Source organism: Trichomonas vaginalis, chromosome I, assembly GCF_026262505.1.
Source record: "Trichomonas vaginalis G3 chromosome I, whole genome shotgun sequence".
Classification (NCBI taxonomy): Eukaryota; Parabasalia; order Trichomonadida; family Trichomonadidae; genus Trichomonas; species Trichomonas vaginalis.
This window is the reverse complement of record NC_067203.1, coordinates 12,134,918-12,158,272: the sequence shown is the minus strand read 5'-3', so window position 1 is coordinate 12,158,272 and position 23,355 is coordinate 12,134,918. Positions and strand designations below refer to the sequence as shown.

General features: G+C 34.1%; 13 protein-coding genes and 5 pseudogenes across 18 annotated transcripts, besides 2 other annotated features; 13 read left to right on the top strand and 5 right to left on the bottom strand.

Moving 5' to 3' along the window:
• Positions 1-32: 32 nt before the first annotated feature.
• Positions 33-21,284: a mobile genetic element.
• TVAGG3_0973030 (uncharacterized protein) lies at positions 231-866 on the bottom strand (the record flags this gene model as incomplete). Its single annotated transcript, XM_051253756.1, has 1 exon — positions 231-866. A coding segment is annotated over one exon (636 nt), but the record flags the coding sequence as incomplete, so codon positions are not given.
• Positions 916-1,770, top strand: TVAGG3_0973020 (protein of unknown function, DUF4106 family; the record flags this gene model as incomplete). The annotated part of the gene is made up of 1 exon (XM_051253755.1): positions 916-1,770. The coding sequence occupies one exon, from the start codon at positions 916-918 to the stop codon at positions 1,768-1,770; it is 855 nt and encodes a 284-aa protein (XP_051079329.1).
• Positions 2,194-2,808, top strand: TVAGG3_0973010 (uncharacterized protein; the record flags this gene model as incomplete). The annotated part of the gene is made up of 1 exon (XM_051253754.1): positions 2,194-2,808. One exon carries the CDS (start codon positions 2,194-2,196, stop codon positions 2,806-2,808), a length of 615 nt encoding a protein of 204 aa, XP_051079328.1.
• On the bottom strand, positions 3,005-3,358 carry TVAGG3_0973000 (uncharacterized protein; the record flags this gene model as incomplete). The annotated part of the gene is made up of 1 exon (XM_051253753.1): positions 3,005-3,358. A coding segment is annotated over one exon (354 nt), but the record flags the coding sequence as incomplete, so codon positions are not given.
• Positions 4,108-4,895, top strand: TVAGG3_0972990 (organellar and viral DNA polymerase type B; the record flags this gene model as incomplete). The annotated part of the gene is made up of 1 exon (XM_051253752.1): positions 4,108-4,895. A coding segment is annotated over one exon (788 nt), but the record flags the coding sequence as incomplete, so codon positions are not given.
• On the top strand, positions 5,101-6,342 carry TVAGG3_0972980 (annotated as a pseudogene). The gene has a single exon. A coding segment is annotated over exon 1 (1,242 nt).
• Positions 6,482-6,833, top strand: TVAGG3_0972970 (phage tail repeat-like family; the record flags this gene model as incomplete). The annotated part of the gene is made up of 1 exon (XM_051253751.1): positions 6,482-6,833. A coding segment is annotated over one exon (352 nt), but the record flags the coding sequence as incomplete, so codon positions are not given.
• On the top strand, positions 6,874-7,722 carry TVAGG3_0972960 (annotated as a pseudogene). The gene has a single exon. A coding segment is annotated over exon 1 (849 nt).
• TVAGG3_0972950 (organellar and viral DNA polymerase type B) lies at positions 9,290-9,869 on the top strand (the record flags this gene model as incomplete). The annotated part of the gene is made up of 1 exon (XM_051253750.1): positions 9,290-9,869. A coding segment is annotated over one exon (580 nt), but the record flags the coding sequence as incomplete, so codon positions are not given.
• TVAGG3_0972940 (uncharacterized protein) lies at positions 10,633-11,052 on the bottom strand (the record flags this gene model as incomplete). The annotated part of the gene is made up of 1 exon (XM_051253749.1): positions 10,633-11,052. A coding segment is annotated over one exon (420 nt), but the record flags the coding sequence as incomplete, so codon positions are not given.
• Positions 11,115-11,941, top strand: TVAGG3_0972930 (annotated as a pseudogene). Its single transcript has one exon. A coding segment is annotated over exon 1 (827 nt).
• TVAGG3_0972920 (organellar and viral DNA polymerase type B) lies at positions 12,728-13,195 on the top strand (the record flags this gene model as incomplete). The annotated part of the gene is made up of 1 exon (XM_051253748.1): positions 12,728-13,195. A coding segment is annotated over one exon (468 nt), but the record flags the coding sequence as incomplete, so codon positions are not given.
• TVAGG3_0972910 lies at positions 13,333-15,066 on the top strand (annotated as a pseudogene). The gene has a single exon. A coding segment is annotated over exon 1 (1,734 nt).
• TVAGG3_0972900 lies at positions 15,919-16,493 on the top strand (annotated as a pseudogene). The gene has a single exon. A coding segment is annotated over exon 1 (575 nt).
• On the bottom strand, positions 16,632-17,186 carry TVAGG3_0972890 (uncharacterized protein; the record flags this gene model as incomplete). The annotated part of the gene is made up of 1 exon (XM_051253747.1): positions 16,632-17,186. A coding segment is annotated over one exon (555 nt), but the record flags the coding sequence as incomplete, so codon positions are not given.
• On the bottom strand, positions 17,514-17,759 carry TVAGG3_0972880 (uncharacterized protein; the record flags this gene model as incomplete). Its single annotated transcript, XM_051253746.1, has 1 exon — positions 17,514-17,759. A coding segment is annotated over one exon (246 nt), but the record flags the coding sequence as incomplete, so codon positions are not given.
• Positions 19,070-19,685, top strand: TVAGG3_0972870 (uncharacterized protein; the record flags this gene model as incomplete). Its single annotated transcript, XM_051253745.1, has 1 exon — positions 19,070-19,685. A coding segment is annotated over one exon (616 nt), but the record flags the coding sequence as incomplete, so codon positions are not given.
• Positions 19,883-20,341, top strand: TVAGG3_0972860 (uncharacterized protein; the record flags this gene model as incomplete). The annotated part of the gene is made up of 1 exon (XM_001299280.1): positions 19,883-20,341. The coding sequence occupies one exon, from the start codon at positions 19,883-19,885 to the stop codon at positions 20,339-20,341; it is 459 nt and encodes a 152-aa protein (XP_001299281.1).
• Positions 21,285-22,106: 822 nt separating the features above from the next.
• Positions 22,107-23,355: part of a mobile genetic element that runs on past the window's edge.

Here is a 23,355-nt window from a genome sequence, read left to right as displayed (position 1 = left end):
AATCATCTCAATAATGAGTCCATCCTTTCCATCTTTGGTAGCACAACATCTTTCATTGAAGAAGGTTCGACAAGTCTTATGTTAAACTTACTGACAAAGTTTGTTATACTATAATGCTTCGGCGGCGAATACATGTAGTTTGAAAGACATAATATAGATTCTTCAGCAAATTCACTTATACTGGATTTTATAACAATGTTCTCACGAGACCAAATACCACCAATTGACAATCTTGTAAGCAATCCTGCTGAACCTTCTACTGTAAACGTCGATGGTAACATTCCACGAAGGTCATCTATTGACATCGTTGAGTCACTGTATTTAAATATTTTCTTAAAGCAATCGTCATTATCTAACCATGCAATAGCTTTGAAGTTTTCATTCGAATATACATCTGCTTCATTAAATGTAAAACCTGACTTCTTTGCAGAGATGACTTTAAAATCTATTGAGTTTGTTTCAAAATTATATGCTATGGTAACTTCTGAAGGTAATGGATGTCCTTCCGCAGTCAGTTGTTCTCTCACTACCGTTTGAAGCTTTGTGTTAAAAACTTTCATGTCATCTCCTGTATCTAAGTTCACATACACAGCAACAGGGAAACTATCTTGCTTCTTTGTTTCATCATTATATCTCAAAACATTAAAGTTCTTCAATAATATTGTTCTTCCTGCTGGAATACTTCGAACCTGTCTGATTTCAATAGCTTTCTCACCTCCTACATACTCTACCCAGTGTCTTGGATATTCATAAGTATACTGACTTTCTTGAATTTTGGTTGGTTTCATCATAACGTGTTCATAGTATATCTTTATACTCTTGTCAGTTAGACTCGGTGCTATGTTCTGAATATTTCTGACTTGCATTTTTAATGGAGATAAAATGAAGCATTTAATACATGACGTAGATGAAGACATGAATGAAACTACAGACAAACTTAACTCTTCTCTCATTCTTCCTTTCAGTAAGGACTATGAGTTCTGTTCAAATGGTGTTTATTTCTATTGTGGAAAGATGGGTTCAGGTAAGACATTTAACCTCATTCGTCATATACTCATAACAGAACGTTTAGGAAATGACTCATATTATGACCAAATCATTATATCAGCAACTTCAGACTCTATGGACTCAACAGCGAAAACATTTATGTCAAAAGTTCAAGCCTCTGTCGTTAAAGTTCCAGACAGTGAACTCATTGAATTTCTTCAACGTTACATTCGACGTAAGAGGAAATATTATGCCATCGTTGAATTTATACAGTCAGGAATGCAAAAGACTTCTGAGGAGATGGAAAGAATTATTGACAAACACCACTTACGTCAGTACTCAGGAGTTTACGATATGAAACGACTTACAAACTACATTCTGTCAAAACTTTCAAAATACCCCTTCAAAAAGTATCCTTCAAACACTCTGCTCGTTTGCGACGACTTCGCCGGAAAAGGTTTAGTGTCAAAACCAGACTCACCATTAGCTAACATCATAACTAAAGTCAGACATTACCACTTAACTGTAGCAATACTTATGCAAACATGGAGGTTTTTAGCTTTAAACATAAAACGTCTCATAACTGACTTCGTTATCTTTCAAGGTTTCTCACGCTATGATATTGAACTCATTTGGAAACAGTCAGGTATAACATTACCTTTTGAAGAAATTTGGGAAGCATATAAGTCTCTCATCTCTCCTCGTTCATACCTTGAGATTCATATCATGACTAATACCATTAAAGTCAAAAATATTCCATGGGAACGACCAACATTGTTTTAAAGTTTAACCTTCAATTGACTGATGGTAAACAAATTCCATGCATCTCTGTCGCCATTTCTGTTAATATTTTTGCTGTCATTCATATCATCCACTTCCCCATCCGTTAGCTTTTGAGGATATGCGTTAGAATAGCTGTTCTTAAATGAAGGCTTTTCACCTTTGAGAGCATAAACTCTATAACTTTCTGCATACTTTATGTTTGAACCTCCTGAGCCATCATTGACATAAATTTTTATAGGCTTCCACCCTTTGTTCATGTTCCTGCTTCTTCCCTTAGCTCTTTTGTTCAGTAGTTCTACATCTTTATACACAGCACCTGTCTCAGTGAATTCAACAATATTTTCATTCGTTAGCTTTACATTCAAACCCTTGTCGAGTATATTGTTCATTTCATACATATAAAAGGTTTTTATTCTATATGAAATGAGAAGCAAATCCATCTTAGCTGGTGCCGTTAATGTTCCAATTGAACCAACATCAAATGTTGACTCACGAACGACAAACAATATTGTCATAAAGAACTATAGTTCAGAGTGTTTGAAAGAAAAAGAACCAGAACTGAAATCCGTGAATTTAAACTCAGCTTCAAACGCTAACGCTACATCAGATGTTAAGTTAGAGTATCCACCACTGGACCAAATTCTTTCAAGAGAAGCCAACGACAACCCTTACACAAATGTTCAAACAAATCCTTCAGATAACGTAGACCATTACCTTCTTCAGTTATACCAAACAATTTTACTCAAAGACGATAAGAAGCTTTTGACAAATCTTATAAGCAAGAACCAAATAATTCTAACAAAGGAGGACCTTGAAAATGTTATATCACGAATAACAGGGAAACAATGTGTCATTGACTATCTCGACCCTGAAATCGAATGCTGTGGTCAAACTCCACTATTCATGAAAATAGGTAACATCCGCATCATTGAAACACCAGGAACTACAGGAGTTGAGTTTAAGTATAAATATTCGAACGAGTATACAAAACTTTCAACAGAATATAAACTTTGCTTGAAATATGTTTTAGTAAATTAAAGCAATTTGTAATATCTGTCCAAAACTTCTTCAACAGTATCGAACTCATCTTCATAATGCAAACCTAATCTTATTGACTTGGTGCAGTTTTCACTAACACAATATTTTTCTGTTCTCTTGACTGACATAACTAACTCATTTGTTTCATCAAACAGCAACAACCAAAGTTCATGACCTAATACATAACATTCATACTTTATATTTTTAGCTCTGAGTTCTCTTGTAAGCTGTTGCATTTAATATTTTCTAAAAAGTCAACTTCAACAGTCATTCGCACTGGTGCCTTCAGTTCTACAGGCTCTCCTTGAAAGTCAACAAGTCTGAATTGCATGTCTTTCAAATTATGAGGACTAATGCGAACCCATTTACCTAAATGAGTTGCTATGACAGGAACGTTTGGAATGAACATTGAATTGACTGCATAACAGAAGGATTTATATTCTACTGAACCTTTACTATTAACTCCTGAAATACCTGTGACATTAGCTATTTTAGACTCAATGTATAAACAATTGCCATAACATACGTATGGAACAGATTTCATCTCAATCGTTTTGTCAACACTTTTCAAAGGAAATGTCATATGGTATGCTCCTAAAAGAAGTTGAACTCTATGACTCATTCGTGTTATCTTGAACTCTTTCTTGCTACTGAACTTCAATGTTCCCTCAGAAGAGAGTTCGACATCTATGTTGTCAATAGTTTCTTTCATTTATGAGAGTATCTATGACTCCAGCAATTTTATCTATTCTATACTCTGCTCTGTTAGGAAATGTTATAAAACTTCTTTTGTCATCTATTTCAATCTCTATGAAATCTGTTTCGTCAGTTATAACGAATGAAGCAATAGTATTAAGTCAACAACTCTGAAAGCAAGCGCTTCATTCTGAAGACCTAAGTTTGTTTGTAGCTTTACTGTCCCGTATTCGTTTGGGTCTGTACTTTGCAAATAGAACAACATTTTATTCTCATTAAAATATGACTATTGCTGCATATGCGTATGAAACAAATGAAGCAAGAAGAGCACATGAACTAGTAAACGAAAACTCAACTTTAACCATTGAAGGCAATGATTTAGTCATTGACGATGGAAAAACTAAAAAAGTCATTGATTTCGATACTTTTAACACTTATGACCCATTCATTACAACAAGCAAGGTTCCCATCATAAATGATGGAACGGTGCAATATATAAATTCTACAGTAGATGCCTCAATAGTGAAAGTATTAAATGTTCTCATTGAATTGTTAAAAAGCTTTCGATTTGACGACAACATTAAATGCCTAAAGAATTTAGTCATGAATGAGAAACAAATTCTCGGCGTTGCTGGTAGCAGTAATGATGTACACCTTATGACATTAGAATATTATAACGAACATAAAGATGAACTGAAAGGAGAGAAGGGTGACACCGGACCACAAGGAATACAAGGACCACAAGGAATACAAGGAATACAAGGAATACAAGGAATACAAGGAATACAAGGACCTCAAGGCGAAAACGGTTTGGATGGAAAGGATGGAAAGGATGGAAAAACTGCTAAATCATGGATATGGGACCTTATAAATACTGGTTTAACAGCTGCTTCATATGGAGTTCTTCAATACCAAATCGGAAAGATATGGGCAGTACTTGGTGAAGAAGCTTTAGATGACGTTAAAAATGCTTTGAACTTCATTTCAAATGGTTCGGATACTATTAAAACTTTATCTGGTTGGATGCAAGAAACAAGGAGTCAAATAGATACTGTAAGACGTATAGCAAACAATGCACGTACGGGATTGGATACTTTACGAGAAGCACAAAATACACTAAAGGAAGCAAATGATATTCTTGGCTCAGTATCAGACATGCATGAAGATTGGCTTAAAGGTATTGACAAATCTTTAAAAAATCACAGTCAGTCTATTGCTGACTACAAGAAAAGTATAGATTTTTTACATAGTGCTATGGACGTACATGATGGAAGCATAAGGAACTTACTTAATGCTAACAATAACTTACCAGGAACTATTAAAGCATTTATAAAGTCCTTTGTAAAACCCGGTGCTCTAACATTTAGGTCTTTGAGAGCAAGAGCATTGAAGTCAAGAGATGCAGAAACTCCAGAAGAACCACCAAAACCAACAGCTAATGAAATATTGTTCGAATATTTTCCAAGGTACTCTGTTCTCATTGCATACATTCAAGAAATACTTAAGAAAGCAGACTTGACTTTAGGAGATGATGAAAGTTCTGTATATCTTTCGTTCCAGTTTCAAATAGCAGAACTTTTGAGACAGATATGCTTAATGTATGACAACATCTCTGATTTCACAAGATATGATGACGACCATGACCCCGAACACGGTGAAGAAGAAGTTTTACAAACATCCATTAAGACAGGAAAGGTTTTAACTCAAAGTCTCATTATTGACACCAAAGATGGCGAAGTGGACGTTCTTCAAGAGCTGAAGAAAAATACTTCTTCGGGAGGTGGTGGTAGGCATGAACTTGAAATAAATGAGATAGAAGAGAAATTAGCCGAAAAAGCAGATAAAGAACATAAACACAATATCTCCGATATAAATGAACTTCAAGCTACATTAAATAGTAAAGCAGATAAAAATGAACTTGACGCAATGAACAAAGTTTTGAAATCTCATAAACACAATATCTCCGATATAAATGAACTTCAAGCTACATTAAATAGTAAAGCAGATAAAAACCATGTTCATTATATAACTTCAGACGAACAGATTATAACGGACTACCATGGATATTTAACACGAAGTGATGAAGCGAAGACAAAAATGTTAATGAAAGAAGATATAAATACATTCGTGCTAAAGGTTATGACATAAGCTGTACTGTACAGTATGATGTAGCTAAAGCACCAGAAGCATTTGGTTATACCGGTGAAATTTATGCCTCTACTTTCAATGTTAACGGTGTATTAGTTGAACCAAGATTTACTTTGAGAGTTAAGTCAAAAATAACGTTTGAAGATGCTATTAAAAGTAAAGCTGACAAAGTTGAACTCGAAGCAATGAACAAAGTTTTGAAATCTCATAAACACAACATCTCCGATATAAATGAACTTCAAGCTACATTAAATAGTAAAGCTGACAAAAATCATACACATAACTCCTTCTCAACTGTTAGAGCAGACGACATAATATTGAACTATACCCTTGGTTCAAGTGCACCTTTAGAGAATCCAAGTACAAGCGTAAAAGATACACTAAACTCCTTAAATAACAAATGTATAAATATCAAAGGTCATGTCAGAAACTTTGAAACATATGAACTACCAGCAATGTTAGATAAAAAGCAGACAAGAACCATACACATGATTTCTTCACAACTGTTGCTATAGAAAGTATTGAAGGAACGGTTGAAGGAACTGGTGGGGATGCATTATATTGTAAACCTCCTAACTTTCCACAAGGTTTAACATCGGATGACGACATAACGACGATGAGAAACATTAGATGTAAAGATGTTTATGTCATGAAGGATGAACATAATATTAAATTCACTGCTCAAGATTTATATGACAAGAAAGCAGACAAAACAGAGCTTCAAACATTAAAGACTCAGATTCTTCAAACATTATATCCTATAGGCTCTATTTATACTTCAATGAACTCAACAAATCCAGCAACAGTTTTAGGTTTTGGTACATGGCAGCAGATTGTAGACAAATTCTTATACTGTGCTAACTCTTCAAAGCAAACAGGAGGTTCGAAGAAAATTAAAGAAGCAAACCTTCCATCACACACTCACACAGGAACTACAAACACAACAGGTAGTCATTCACATTCAATAACAAAAAGAGGTTATACAAATCTTGCAGCAGGTTCGGATAGACAGGGAATGAATAGATATGATATTTCAAGTGACCCAGTAGATTCAAGCGCAGGTATTTTCTGTGGAACCACAGGAAATCATTCCACACACTTTCACAACAAATCCAACAGGCTTGGGTGCAGATTACATGCCACCATTTGTGACTGTATTTGCATGGTACCGCGTTCAATGAACGCGCTTGAGCCTAGAATAAAATCTTTAACTTTACATAAATGAGCTTGAAAGAAGTATTCGAACAACATCCATGGAGGTCATTTAAGAAGTTCAATGAAGCTGCAAAGAGTTGGGGATTTACTAACAGAGCTGAAGTGAAAAGGTTCTTTGACAAAAATGTTGTACATCAAACAAAAATAAACCCTTACGACTACTTTTTACCAATTTACTCCAACACTCCTGACGCATACCAATTTGACACTCTCATTCAAAGCAGAAAAGGAGGACATAAACCATTCCTCATCTTCATTAATGTTAACACTCGCAAAGCTTTTGCGTATATAATGAAAAATAAAGGAACTCGTGAAGTTTTAAGAGTTTTGCAGACGTTCGTGGCAGAACATAACCCAAGTACTTTAACATCAGACCAAGACAGTGCATACCTCAGCAATGAAATCACAGAATTTCTCATTAAGCATAACATAACTCACTACACTACTGAAGACCATAACCATAACATACTCGGCATCATAAACCGCTTCATAAGACGCTCAGAGATTTAAACAAGAGCGAGACTTTACCGAAGAAACAATGAAACATTTTCTCGAAGTATATAATTCCTCAACAATTCTACAACAGGACATACACCAAATTCAATGACACAACAACAAGAAGAAAAGTATATACAAAAGAAACGAAGCCAAACACAAAATATCAGAAATTCAACACAATTTACCCTCATTCCTGGTACAAAAGTTCGTGTAGTTCTTGACGACAAACCGTTGACAAAGAAACGTTTAAGGTTAAGTCGAAATTATTATATCGTAGACTCTACGCAAGGTAATGGATATCTTATAAAAGCTGCTGACGACTCTATTGCGTTTTATCCTCGCATAAATTAGTCGAAAGTAGTAATGGCAAACTTGCTGAAACCATTGACGAAGCAAAGCGAGGAGTGGTTATTGAAATACTTGACTACAACATAAACGATGACACTTATAAAGTAAGATATGAAGGAGGTGTTGAAGATGTTATACCATCTAAGAACTTGAGAGAGTCAAAGCCAACACATCTGGGACCATTAGAGCGGGAGTACTGGAAAGACAAAAATATGCCAGAAAGAATAAGAAAATTCTTCTAAACTTTTTCATTAGATGTAAATCAGACAAAAATATTTTTAGGTGAAGAGGTGAGATCTCACCTGTTTTCTAACATGGTCTAAAACACACAAAACTCATGAATTTTGTGTGTTTTCAGCATTATTTTTTTGCATTATGACACGAAGTGAACTTTTGCACTTCGTCAAAAACTCATGAATTTTGTGTGTTTTCAGCATTATTTTTTTGCATTATGACACGAAGTGAACTTTTGCACTTCGTCAAAAACTCATGAATTTTGTGTGTTTTCAGCATTATTTTTTTGCATTATGACACGAAGTGAACTTTTGCACTTCGTCAAAAACTCATGAATTCTCATGAATTTCCTTAAGATAGAAAAAATAAAAAATAATTTTATGTAGAATGTTAGATCTAACACGTTTCTAACCTCATTTCTAACATGGTCTAAAACTCTCGAAAATCATGAATTTTGACATTTCCTTATGAAAGAAAAATAACGCTAATTTTTTCTAAGAAAAATTTTTATTTTGTATGTAAAGACAGTATATGTCAAACATTGAGTTTGAAACAGTTAGAAAGATAGACAATGACACCAAAGTGGTTAGAATAGGTGATTTAAACGTAAGATACTCAAAGAAATACAACAAATATTCTTTGTCAGACATTATAACACCATCTGGAAAGAAAACAAACGACTGGGTTAGAAATGCTTCAACTCAGAAAATTTTGACAAGAAATCCTGAGCTTATGATATCAGTAGCATTTCATGGAACAAGAGCATATCTCATTGACAAAAGTCTTATACCAATAGTTTTGTTATGGATTGACCCAGTTGTTGGATATAACTTCATAACTTATGGTTCATTCGACTCAGAACGTTGCAGTGAAGGCTTACTTTACATCGTTCAGAAACCGAAGGACTTCAATACAAAGAGATATAAGATAGGAAGAACATATAATATAACTCAAAGATATGACTCTACAGTCAATAGAGTCAAGGTTGTGTTCGTTAATGATATGAGAGCTGCAGAAACAGAACTACTTGAAAAGTTTGAGAAAAGGTATGGTGCTCCCATGAAAGGTAAAGAAACGTTTGAAGTAGATGAGATAGATAAAGCTATAAAATTATTTGACGAAGTTGCTGAAAAATACATGTAAAGCGTTTATTTTTGGTCTTTTGTGAAAATTCATGAAATTTGGTCATTTTTCACCAAAAATAATGTTTAGGTGAAGAGGTGAGATCTCACCTGTTTTTTCACCTGTTTTTTCACCCCCGTGAATTTTCATGAATTTCCTTAAGACAGAAAAAATAAAGTTAGTTTTATTTTTATTTATTTTTTTATTTTGTATAAAAGATATGATTTCAACAATCGGCACAACAACAATTCAAACAACAGCACCAAACTCGTTAGTCATGAATCCAACATCTATGTTAGTAGAGATGAAAAACTTCATTCCTTCTTCATTTACTTTCGAAACAGAAATACAAAGAATAAAGCAAGAACTTTTAACAAGTAATTTAGACTGTACCGCACAGGATGAAGAAAATGAAGAATATCTTTATGAAATGCAGGACATTATTGACCATTTACCCAAATTGCCTGAAATCCAACAGCAAAAACTAACTATTCCTGAATTCGACGAAATTGAAGTTAAAGTTACTGATTCAGTAGAAATAAAGAAGTTCATACGTAAAGTAAATTATGAATTCCTTGGTTTTCATTGCAACCATAAAGTTATGGACAAAGATTGCGACATGGTTTATAAAAACATTTCTGACATATATAAATCTGAGGAGTTTAAGACTTACGATAACTTTGTTTCATTAGTTGCAAAATGTGTTTGGGAAATAAGAGATAAAGATAGAAGAGGCAAAGTATGGAACGAACAAATAAGACCCGCTATGTTTGAGATGAAGAGAGCAATTGACGCTTTAGTTGTTTTAGCTGGTTTTATTTCAATGTATAACGCAAAAATGAACCGCAATGTTCAAAATGTAAAGCAGGAATAAGAAAATATAACTACTCAGTCAAAGAGATAGAACGTATGCGAAACGACTATGCAGACTTAAAGAAAGAAGCAGAAAAGCCAGCAGAAGATAAAATGGACATGTTAGCATTTCTGAACAAAAACTATCCAACAGCAGAAGATTTCCTTCTGTCTGACGTCAAGAAGAAGTATAAAGAAACCTTCGGTATTGTTAAAACTTTTGACATACTGACAGAAGAAATAGAAGCTACGAAATTGTTTAGGATTTCAAATATACATCGTACAATTCATGTAAAACGCTTGTGAAAAAAGAGGTGAAAAAAGAGGTGAAAAAACAGGTGAGATCTCACCTCTTCACCTCAATTATATTTTTGGTCAAAGCTTCCACGAGAGAAAAGATTCCTCATTCGCTAAGGATTCCAAAAATGAAAAAATCATTGATTTCGGCTGAGAAAAACAGCAAAACCCTTCTTCCACGGGAACAAAGAAATAAAGAAGAAATAAAGTAAATTTTTTATTTATTCCCGTGGAAGATAGAGCACTTTTATGACACTTTTTATTCACGACAAACAAGACAAACAAAGAAAATAAGAAAATACGGCGCTGTCGCGGTTCGAACCACAGACCCTAACCCCCATAACACCACCTTAGACCACTGTGCTACGTAGCCTGTCGACATAAGATTTTATAAATTGCATATTTGACGTAAATTTATTTCCATCTGGCTTCCCACCGCATAAGATATTCATACGTGTTTGTAAGACATTCATTAAACTTCTTTTCTATTGCATCTAATCTTGCGTTATTTTTTTCAATAACTTGTCTGTATTCTTCATCATCTCCAGCAGTGTTTGGGTCTTCACGTTTAAAATATTCATTGTTAACCAATTTTTTATCTACAAATTTTATTAGTGTTTGATTCACTTCGTTATGATAACGGTCATATTCTTTCAATACGTAAGTGAAGACAAAATGCGTCGTACCTTCAATCTTAAAGCTTAAAGAACTTTCAACACAGTTTTGAGGGTCTGTCAGTGCGTCAATGAGATAGTATTCGAAGTCAGTCAATAATCTTTTTAAAGTCATTTCATACAGGATAAAATTTAATGTTGTGAAGAAATAGTGTTTATCTCAGAAAAAATAACGCTAATTTTATTTTTATTTATTTTTTTATTTTGTATGTAAAGACAGTAATGTCAACATCAGAGAACACAACAACTGCTATCGTTCATGAAGTCATAAATGAAGAATACGAGTACATACAGTATAACAAACAGTTACGCCTCATTCGTTCAGTCAAAGATGACATGTACCAAATGCAAAGTATAATGAATGCTCTTCGTTCTACAAAGCAAGCATATCATTGGTTTGAAAACCAACAGACAAAAGAACTTTTAGAAGAATTTCCTCATATGATTGCTTCCCTCGGAAAACCGAGAGAAGAGATTCCGTACGAAAATCGCAAGAATTTGGCTCCTGGTTTGAAAGGTTATTATGTTCATAGACTTCTCGTAAATGCTGTAGCAATGTGGGCTTCACCTCGTTATGCTTGTTATATTTTCATGATGTTAGATGAACTATATAAAGCAGAACGTGAGAGATGGAAAAGAAACTTCAAGCAAAAGATGAAGTCATTGAATCCAAAGACAAAAGCATACAGAAAAGAATACCGCGTTCAGTACCAAAAGGAAAGGAAAAGAGTTATAAGTATATGATATATACTGAAGAGATGGAAAATGAAGAAGATAAAGATATGGTTATGTTGCATTTAGTGAGAAGAAACAACAAGAGCTTTTATGACTTAGCTAAGATATATAAATCTGATAGAAACTGGTTCTATCGTGAAAACTTACCGATTTCAATGACACCGAATGAGCAAATAAAGGAAATTGTCAAAAGTACTCTTCCTCAAACACACTATGACATCAAAGGTTGCACAATACTTACATTCAAAGAAGACTTACCATTACTGAAGGAAAAAATAACAGAATATTTCGATAACTTCAAAGAGGAAGAATGAAAATCTAAGCTAATTTTATTTTTTTATAAAATTTTATCTCATATGAAAGAACATGAATTTAGAATATTCGGAACTCATGACAGAAGAAGAGAACGAACAACATGTAAAAGATTATGCAAAATTTCTGAAGACATACAAAGCTTATGAAAAAGCGTATGAAAAGTTTATACATTGGGGAATTGTTGTAAAATATCGATATGAAGACTAACCAAAAATATTTTTTTGCTTAAATAGCTTCAGGGTCTATTTCTTCAACCATTTCACTTCCTTCGTCAATGTCAATAGAAGCTTCTTCAACCTTTGGTAAGAATTTCTGTATAACATTTTGTTCGTTATTGTCTTCAGAGATGAAGGATAATATTTCACATTTGTTTCACCCTTCTTATATTCTTTCTGTTCGGAAAGATTCATAGCAATACTGAGAAGTCAATGTTAGAGTTCTTTATGACAGTATAATGAGTATCTTTGACATTCACGAAGAAACTCTTTTGTTTCAAAACTACTGCTAACTCTTGTGAAGTATAACGTTTGCGGTCAATGACGATAGCTAATGGTCTGACATACTGACCGAACTTAGATTCTTTCACAAACTTCTTGTTAAAGATAACATTAACATTTGAAGCATTATTGAACTCATTCTTGATGGCATTAGCGAGAGCATTGTATGAAAAGAACTTGCAATCTTGCATGTGTTTCATTAAAATAAAAATATTAAATTATTTTGAAAAATAACTTAAAAATGTAATCTAATTTTTTAAAAAAATATTTTTTTATTTCCTACTAAAGATGTATCGGAAGTTGTCTAAGTTAGAACACTCGGAAATAAAACAACTTCTTACAGAAGCTAATATAGATGTTGCAAAGCATTACGCAACAAACAAAAAAGCACTCGCTGACATCCTCAATGACTATAATGGTGCAATAAGTTATGATAGAATTCATGAGTTCATAAAGCCGCAACGCGGCGAGGACGAAGTCCATGCAAGAGCATTTCCTTTAAATGACATTGCTATTGACTTATATCATAGACGTTCAGTACCTCATGAAGTAAGAAGAGAAATGTTTGACATAACAAATGCAAACGTTGGTGAAACACGAAAGAGAGACGACACACTGAAACAACAGAGAAGAGAGATGTTTAAAAGTGCTATAGAACAAGTTCGCAAAGCTAACGATGTCATTCGTTCCATTGACGACAAACCAAAAGAAGGTGAGAGATGGTTAAAGAAAGATGAAGAGAATAGGAAGAGAAATGTGAAGTCAGGCAATAGACTCATTGACTTTAACATCGAAGCTTTAGATGAACCAAACAGAGACTACTTACACAAACATTTCGGTAAGGTTTTCATGAGACTCTTAGAGAAGATTAAAATAAACTCCCAACAAGATGGATGGTATGTTATAAACTTGGTGGAAAGTATGAATGTTCTACGTTAAACCTCAATAATATTGGAACATTACTACATCAGCTCTTGAAGGAGAACTTTATATCAGAGATAGAAGCAAATGCTGCAGGTATTGTTGAAATGCACTATGACTTCTTCTTGACAAACATAAAGAATCTTACCGAAATAAAGATGTATGATTTAACAGAATATGAAGGCTTAACGATGTCAGATGTAAAGAAAGGCAAACCAAAAAAGAGACCATATAGAGATGAAAGCACACTGACAAATGACCAGAAAGCCATTTTGGAAGCTCTTAAGCAAACAGGAAACCCAGCACTTATAGAAAGCTTTTGGAAAGATAATGGTGAAAAGAAGTTTTATAAGAAGAGAAGCGGTCAGTTCTGGAAGTATCTTTGCACATTACCTATAAATCTTGAACGCTACCAAATCTTCAATGAACTGAACAAAAGAACTGCAACACTTATGACAGAAGACAATTGTTTCGTTTATGCTTGCATTCAGGCTGGAGTAAATGAAGAAACTATTGACCACATGAGAGAAGTCATTCGTGTTAGAGACTTTCCTCAAAGTAAAGTACAAGAAATTTCTGACGCAACAGGTATAGCATTTAATGTTACCATTGGTTATTTCAATGACTCAAGACATAATGAAATAAAGAGATACATACCAAAAGAATGTAAAACTGTTCGAACTATTGACTTACTTCTTGTTGAAGACCACTACATGCTAAATGAAAGATTACCAATGACAACATATTTCATTCGAACTATAAAGAAATTCTCAAAGCTTGTGGTGGAATGAACATTGAGAAACAGATGAAGATTTATACAAAGAGAGAAGATAAATATGTAGTTCGCATGGATAGAACTACACCGCTATGGGATGTTATGAAAACATTGTGGGAGTGCAAATATTTCGAACCTATTTCTTATGGAGAACTTTTCACATATACGACTGACTTATATAAACAGAACCTTGCACCATTTAAAGATTTGACATATGCTCCAAAGTATTGTGTACAACTGAAGAAGAAAGCAGAGTCAAAAGAAGTAAATAAAGCTAAATGTAAGTTCATTCCTGAGCACGTTTTCTTTGCTGACTTTGAGTGTAGTACGATGGCTTTCATAAAGCTTTTAACATCTGTTATGACAGTGAAGATGGTTCAGTGAGTGAAAGCATTTGGGGTCAGAACTGTGCAACAGAATTTTTGGAGCGACTTCCTGACAAGAGTTTAATATATTTCCATAACCTCAGTATGATATAAACTTCATCTTAAGACACATGACAGAAGTGAAAGGAACTCCCATCATTAAAGGTTCACGAACAATGCAAATAACTGGCTTATATAAAGGACGGGCAATTATTATAAAAGACTCTTACAGTGTTATAAATAAGAAGCTTAAACTATTTCCTGCTATGTTTAACTTACAAACAGGACCGAAAGAAGTATTTCCATACAACTACTACAGCAGTGTTTGTTAGCAAATGACAACAGAACTGGTGTCATTTCTGAAGCATGTAAGTTTATCCAGGATGCAGATACATTCATGAAAAACATAGATTCCATCAAAGGTTGCAGAATAGATGAAAACCACTTCGACTTAGAAAAATATAGCACGTTTTACTGCAAACAAGATGTAAGAATTTTAAGAGAAGGTTTTGTTAAGTTCCGCAATGACATATTGAAAGAGTTTGATTTAAACGTTTATGACTACGTTAGTATTTGTTCTATTGCTAACAAATTGTTTGAGAACAGAGTGTACTTCCCGAATGGAAATCTTTATGACCTCTCAAATAAACCAAGAGAATTTATTTCAGCATTCAAGGTGGAAGATGTATGTTGTCAGATAACATGAAACAAAAGAGCGAAAAGAAACTCATTGCTGACTTCGACGCTGTTTCATTATATCCATCAGCTATAGCAAGATTTATACTTTAGAAGGAATTCCAAAAGTATTGAAGGATGAGATGTTAAGCACAGAGTATCTCATGAGACATTTATTCGATGACGACCAAAAGGAACCCATTGGTGAAAAGTTTATGTCAGGCTTCTTTGTTCTCATTAAGATAACAGAGATTGGAATACATAGACACTTTCCTTTAATAGTTTGTGACCCTGAACTAAATCCAGAACTTAACGTTCCCAGAAGTTCAAACACTTGCTGTTTATGTATGTTGACCATATAACATTACAAGACCTCATAAAATATCAAGGTGTCAAATGTGAAGTGTTGCAAGGATACTATTACGATGGAAACAGAGATATTAGAATAAGAGATGAAGTAAAGAAGTTGTTTGAGTTAAGGTTAAAGTATAAGAAAGAAGGAAATCCTTTGCAAGAAAATATAAAGCTCATTCTGAACAGTATTTATGGCAAAACTATTCTATCTCCTATTGAGTCAAAAATAACCATAGTAAATGACAAAGATGCTATAAGATATGCCATCAGAAACTACAACCATATAGTGAAGTTCGAAGGTTTGGATGGTTCAGATAAAACTATTTTCAAGCTAACGAAAAGCATTTGCAGACACTTTAACTTCTGTCCACTTGGTGTTAAATTCTGTCATGTCGAAGAGAATAATGTGTGAAGTATTCTGTACTGCTGAAGATATGGGACTTCAAATCTTCTACCAGGACTGTGATAGCATGCATATTTTCAATGAAGACATACCAAAGCTTGCAGCAGAGTTTAAGAAGAGATACGGTCGCGAACTTATAGGAAAGAACCTTGGTCAATTTCATTCTGACTTTGCAGAAATAACACCTGGAAAACAAAGTTTAGCATACAAGTCAATATTTTGTGGAAAGAAGACCTACATAGACTTACTCACTAACGATTTAAATGAAGTTGCATTCCATGCACGTTGTAAAGGTGTAAAACAAGACGTTCTTGCTTTAACAGCTAATGAAATGTTTCCTGAAGCTATACAATGCTATTACAATGAAGATAAGAACATTCACATACCTGTTGGAACATATGACAAAGACTCTGAGTTCAGTTTAATGAAACTTTACAAAGCACTTCATGATGGTCAAGAGATTGGATTCGACTTATGTAAGTCATGTCAACCTTGCTTTGCTGAAAAGTTTAACTTTCAATAACGACTAAAACAAGCTTTATTCGTAAGTTGAAGTTCTGAGGTCATTTATTTTTGTCAGCAATGAGGTCATGAATGAGGTCAGCAATGAGGTCATGAATGAGGTCATTTATTTTTGTCAGCAATGAAGGTCATTCGTGATAAAAATAAACTAGCGGCAAGGGCGAAGCCCATGTTCATTTACAATACTGCGATGGTAGAGTTTAAGAGTTGTGCTTCAATGTAGAGACAGTCCTTATGGTCTGGAGGTAAGAACACTGGGCAGTTATGGTCATGAGTGGAGAACATGTCTATCCAAAACTCACGATTGAAGCCAGTTAATTTATAGTATTTAGGGTTAGGAAGTGGTGAAGTTCTTGTATGACCAATGAACTCATTTTCAACTCCCTTACTTAAGTTTGAATATAATATAGCTTGCTTTCTATCCCAAATGCCTGGTGTTACAATCTTTGAAAATTCATTTTTCCTCGGAAGCATTGCATCATAATTGAAAACATTCTTGAAATCTTCATTGGGTTCAGAGATTTGAAACCTTATACGTAATGGATTTTCTTTCTCTTTAGCTACTTCATTGAATGGTGAATATATAACAAACTGACAGTCATGAGTTCCATCTTCATTTTCATTAAATTCATAATGAAAGTCTATAAGTTGTGGCTGACTACCTTCTTCTTTCAGTTGTGCAAGAAACTCACGTAAAGGCTGTAAAGTTTGTACTTCAATGTTGAACTTTTTCTCGAACATCTCATTAAATGAAATCATACATTGCAACAATGTTGTATCGTCTTTAAAGTATTTGTATATGTGAATGTTTTTGGGCGCTTAAAGACTGTTCGTCATTTTCTATCTCGACTTGAAGTATAAAGTCAACTTTCTAAATGCATGTGTTATATACATAGATGTTATGCCAATGTACTTCTCTTCATTTATGTTCACAATCCAGTCTGTTGGAAACTTAAACGTTACTCTGTTCCCCTTTATTTTGACGTCAGGGTTTTCACTACTGAACGCAACAGATAAAGGTATTTGTCTATACATTTAATTCGGATAAAAATAAACCATTTACTCTTTCTTTGCTTCAGCTTCTTTAGCTTTTGCTTCAGCTTCTTCTCTAGCTTTTTTCGCCAGTAGTCTTGGGTTCTTTTGTCTTCCAGCAGCTAATGCAGCAAGTTGTTTTTCACTAAGTTTTCTCTTTGGTCTCTCTGGCTTTTGTTCTTGTTTTTGTTCCTTCAGTTCGGATAAAATTTGCTCACGAATTTCTTTCTTCAATGCTTCAACATCTATGACCCCTTGGGTCTTGTCGCGTAGGGCTTGTCTGAGTCATTTGACTGCAGATAAAAAAACAAAATTAAAACTTTAACCGATGTAAAATGAGCTTGTCAAAATCAGAGCGAGAGTCTATTATATTAAATGACGCAAGAGGAATACAACATCCTTTCTATTACGTAAGTCAGAGTAAAAGATGGTAAAATATATGTAAGAAAAGAAAGGTTCCATTAGCGAATGCAGAAAGCGACAACATTAAGGTGCATGGCAAGGGTGAAGTCCACGAAGCCCATATAAAACCTTCTATTCAAACTGAAAAGTCAATAGAACCAGAAGAAAGAAGCCAGATGTTCTTTCAATAACGAACCAAGAGCTTATTGCAAAGTTCGTGAATTTCATTGAAAAACAAACGCGAGTCAAAGAACGCCTGACCCGCCAGTGAAAGAAGTTGAGACAAAAGAGAATGTACAGTTCATTGAAAATGTCAAGAAACAACTTCCACCACGAATGCCAAGAAGAAGAGTGAGAATAATGAAGTAAATAGATATTTTTATCCGAAGTAAATACATGCAGAACGAACAGCTAAACGAATTTACTCCAGCAGAGCATATTCATCAGATTCGCTCATATTTCGATATCATAGACAATGCAGTTCAAATTGGTGACACTAATAGAAAATATTCTGACGCAAAGATTCCATCACAACCTGGAACTGCTAAAGATAACACATGGGTAACATTCAATCTCTCACCTCCTGGTGAAAATATGTTGGACCTTTACAATACATTCATTACGTATAAAATGGAAGGTCAATTTATTGTAGATAAAGAAATTGGTTCAGGTTCCAATAAAACAAACCCACCAGGATTTTGGATTGGTTTCGATGACGCTTTCTATGCAGTTGCTGGATATCAAATCCTTGCAAATGGTCGTATCGTATATTCTCAAGACAACGCAAGAGAAGAAGCATATATAACTTCAAACTCACAAACTACCGAACAAATAAAGAAAGTAGATGTTTTCTCAAAGACTCGACATGAAGATGTATGGAGTCATTCGGGAACATGCAGAACAGGACAAATTGTTAGTGGTCCAATTACAGCAGGAAAATCATTTGATTTTAAGCTTCGTTTAAGAATTCCTGTTAGAAAGTTTTACCATTAGAAGCTATAAGATTTATTCCAGCTTTGCTGGAAACATTCAGCTTAAAGTAAAGTTCAGTAGCGACGCCTTACAATGCACATCTATATCTGTAAATGATATCATTGCTTTCAATCCAACTCTTAAAGTTGCATTTGCTTCAGATTCAAATCCACCCAAATAAATTTGTTCCATGGAATGAACCATTCACTATGATAACGAAGGCAGTAGAAGCTAGTGGAACAGTTACTATTACAACTGTAACCCAGCAACTATTTCGAACAAAGATGGATTTTAATGAATGTTTCATTCATCCAAAGTCATTCTCTTTAGACCCTAACATTTATACAGAACTTGTAGAACATTATACAAACGAGGCTTTATGTTTTCCTGTTAAAGTTATGGATTGGATTCCTATGGACGGTTCATTCTCAAAGAATACAGATAGTTCAAGTGCAACATTTACAGCAGCTTATACGCCTATTAATGTTAAAAGTATTTGGGCACTATTTAGAAAGAAAGACAACTATTATGTTAATTTTGAGAACCCTAAGTTTAAATATCTTCAGCTTTCCATGGGAGCTTATGGAAATATGCCTGCAGAACCTGAAAAATCATATGGACCTGTATTTTATGAAATGGTTGCGAACGCTTGCAATACAAACAATGATATGATAGGATTTAATGAAGATGTTATGAGGTCATTGGTGGATGATGGTAGTGTGGAACATAAATGGGATAGCTATGACAACACACATTTCTTATGTGGTTTTCCAACAGAAGTGGACTTTTGCTTCCAGCAAGGTCAAACATCTACTGCTCCAATAACATACAAATTGTCTGTTAAAGGACCTATTGAACTAGCAACTGAAAACGTACCAAAGCCACTTATTGGATTTATGAGGGATTGTTGCTTTGCAATACAAGTAAGACAGTCAGGCATCCAATAATAAGACTTGACGACTATAACTTAGCACTGACGACGTGAGGAATAAAGGATGAACGTTTATTTTTAAAGCTTATAAATGAGTTCTTCATCAAGCTCTCGTGAACCTTCACCATCTATGAAACAAACTTTACCAAACGATTATGGAGCACCTATTGAATATTTCTTACGAGCTGCACAATGGCAAAGAGCAGTCTCACCAAGGTTAGGTGTTCCACCAGCTCATGTCAAAAATAGCATTTGGTCAAGTCCTTATATAAAATATGGTCTCCCACTAGGTTTGCTAGCTACAGCAGGAGCAGTTATGATGTTGAAAAGAAATAAAGCAAATGTTGTAAATAATACTGAAGTAGCTGAAGTTAAACAAACTCCAACACCTTCGCCAAAACCAACGCCTTCACAAACAACACCTTCAATGACTCCTGAACCTATGGAAGTACAAACTCCTGTTCAAAAGTCAACTCCTAAACCGACTCCAACATTTAAACCAGAACCTACTCCTCAAATAAATCGTAAAACTCCTGCGTTTCCTTACTGAAAAAATAACGTTATTTTTATTTAATATTAAAATTTTTATTTGATTGAAATGACGACTAAAGTCACTGAAGCAATGAAACAAAAGTTTTTGGTAGAATACATTAAATCAGGAACTATTCCAGAAGGTTTTTACATTCATACTATGAAGGATGGTAGAGTTCAGTTTAGAAAGATAAAGCAACCATTAGATAAAGAAGGAATTTTGAGAAAGATTAAACTTCATGAGGACAACATTGCTGAACTTAAGAAGAAGTTAGAAGAGTTGGAGAAAGGAAGAGAGTTATAAAGCAATGAATTCAAGTGGGTGAAAAAAGAGGTGAAAAAAGAGGTGAAAAAAGAGGTGAGATCTCACCACTTCACCTAAATTTATTTTTGTGCTATGTTTTCATACGTGTGAGGGTGGTGATATCATTTATTTTTAAGTTCATTTTTAAGTTTATTTTTATATAAATGACGAAAACTATTGAGATAACAAACTACAACGGTCATGAGTTCAAGAATTTGTTCTTCGTTCCTCGTGAAAATACATTCTATCAGATACGAGGGAGAAAGGGTAAAGTTAGTTTGAGCGTTTATGACAACAAACATAATGGGAGATATATAAAAGCAATAGATACAAACGGTAAGCGTGTTTCATTAGCTTTGTCAAAACTTACTAACATTTATTTTGACAGTGACTTTGACTCTGACGATTGGAGTGACAGCAGCGATACTGAAGAATATGAACTATTGTGTGAAGCACAGCAATGGGAAGCGCTGCAATACTTTTGTAAATGAGAACATTAGTGGGAACGTTAGTGAGAACGTTTATTTTTTCATTAGTGAAGTCGTTAGTGAAGTCATTAGTGAAGTCATTTATGTGTCAGATGGTTTTGTAAATATTTAAGGTTAAGTTGGGTAAGGTGGAACGCAGTGCCGCTGTACCCAAGTTAACCATACTAACTAACGCTTACGTCATTTAATTCTCGAAAATAACAGGCGCCTGCTGTGTTTGACCAACATCTATGGAATTCGACGGTGTTTATTGTGATACTTCCGGTTATATATCGTAAACAAATTGCACCACCATTTCCTGTATCACCAACATTTTCGAATAATGTATCGTGGATGTTAAGATCGTAATATCCATTGTTTAAATCGCAGCGAGATGCTGTTGGAAGAGACAAAGCTAATGCTGAGAAAAGAAGAATCATTGAACAGTTAAAAGATTGTGAGAGTTACCGGAATTTTGAGAATAAGCTTGGAAAAATTAATCAAAATACTTGTATACTTGTATGAAAGATATGAATTGTAGATGTTATTTCAAAATATTCATTTGAATTTTTATACGTACTTTTATATAATATACAATTATAAGCAATTTATAAAGTAAAAAGAATTATTCAATAACTATAGAAATTTTTACAATTTCAGAATTCGTTCAAAGAGCCTATTCAAAAAAGGCGGTTTTTTCATTTCAAACTTCAGTAAGTCTTACAATTTCATTAGCCAATGTTTTATCCATCATATAAAATACTATAAAGTATACCTTATAAAGGATTTGCTCAAAAAAGCAGTGAAGTATTGAAATTCCGTAATCGATTGTTATCAAAACCGAATATTTTACTTTAAAAATATTGTGGTTAATTGCATCAGCTACAAGTGCCTAGGAATATTCAAAAAGAATAGAAACCAGCGAATGTCATCATCTAAAGTATTCAAAATTTAGCACCAAAATTAGGAGCTTTTCGGAAGCAAAGCGTGATGTTCCAGGCTTTTAAGTGTATAACAAAAAAAAAAAAAAAAAAAAAAGGTAGTGGGGCTTCCAGGCACTTCGTGCCTTCTAGCCCTGAGGATGAATGAGTATAAATGAAGTCTTGACAAAACATTTACGAAGAAATCTCAACAAAGTCTTTACGAAGAAGTCTTGACAAAACATTTACGAAGAAGTCTTGACAAAACATTTACGAAGAAATCTCAAACAAAGTCTTTACGAAGAAGTCTTGACAAAGTCTTACGAAGAAGTCTTGACAAAGTCTTTACGAAGAAGTCTTGACAAACATTTACGAAGAAATCTCAACAAAGTCTTTACGAAGAAGTCTGACAAACATTTACGAAGAAGTCTTGACAAAAACATTTACGAAGAAATCTCAACAAAGTCTTTACGAAAGAAGTCTTGACAAAGTCTTTACGAAGAAGTCTTGACAAATCTTTACGAAGAAGTCTTGACAAAATATTTACGATGAAGTCTTGACAAAGTCTTTATGAAGAAATCTCAACAAAGTCTTTACGAAGAAATCTCAACAAAGTCTTTACGAAGAAGTCTCAACAAAGTCTTTACGAAGAAGTCTAACAAAAAACATAGACAAGAAAGTTCATGAGTGTAAATGACCCAAAAAATATATTTAGGGTAGAAGGGTATATCTACCCGTTTTCTACCCTCTTTTCTACCCTCTTGAATTTTCATGAAATTTACACCAAAAATATACTACTAGGGTCATTTACGAAGAAATCTCAACAAAGTCTTTACGATGAAGTCTTGACAAAGTCTTTACGAAGAAATCTCAACAAAGTCTTACGAAGAAGTCTCAACAAAGTCTTTACGAAGAAGTCTTAACAAAACATAGACAAGAAAGTTCATGAGTGTAAATGACCCAAAAATATATTTTAGGGTAGAAGGTATATCTACCCCGTTTTCTACCCTCTTTTCTACCCTCTTGAATTTTCAGAAATTACACCAAAAATATACTACTAGGGTCATTTACGAAAGAAATCTCAACAAAGTCTTTACGATGAAGTCTTGACAAAGTCTTTACGAAGAAATCTCAAACAAAGTCTTTACGAAGAAGTCTTGACAAAGTCTTTACGAAGAAATCTCAACAAAGTCTTTACGAAAGAAGTCTCAACAAAGTCTTTACGAAGAATCTTAACAAAGTCTTACGAAAAGTCTTAACAAAGTCTTACGAAGAAGTCTTGACAAAGTCTTTACGAAGAAATTCATGAAAATTCAAGAGGGTAGAAAAGAGGGTAGAAAAC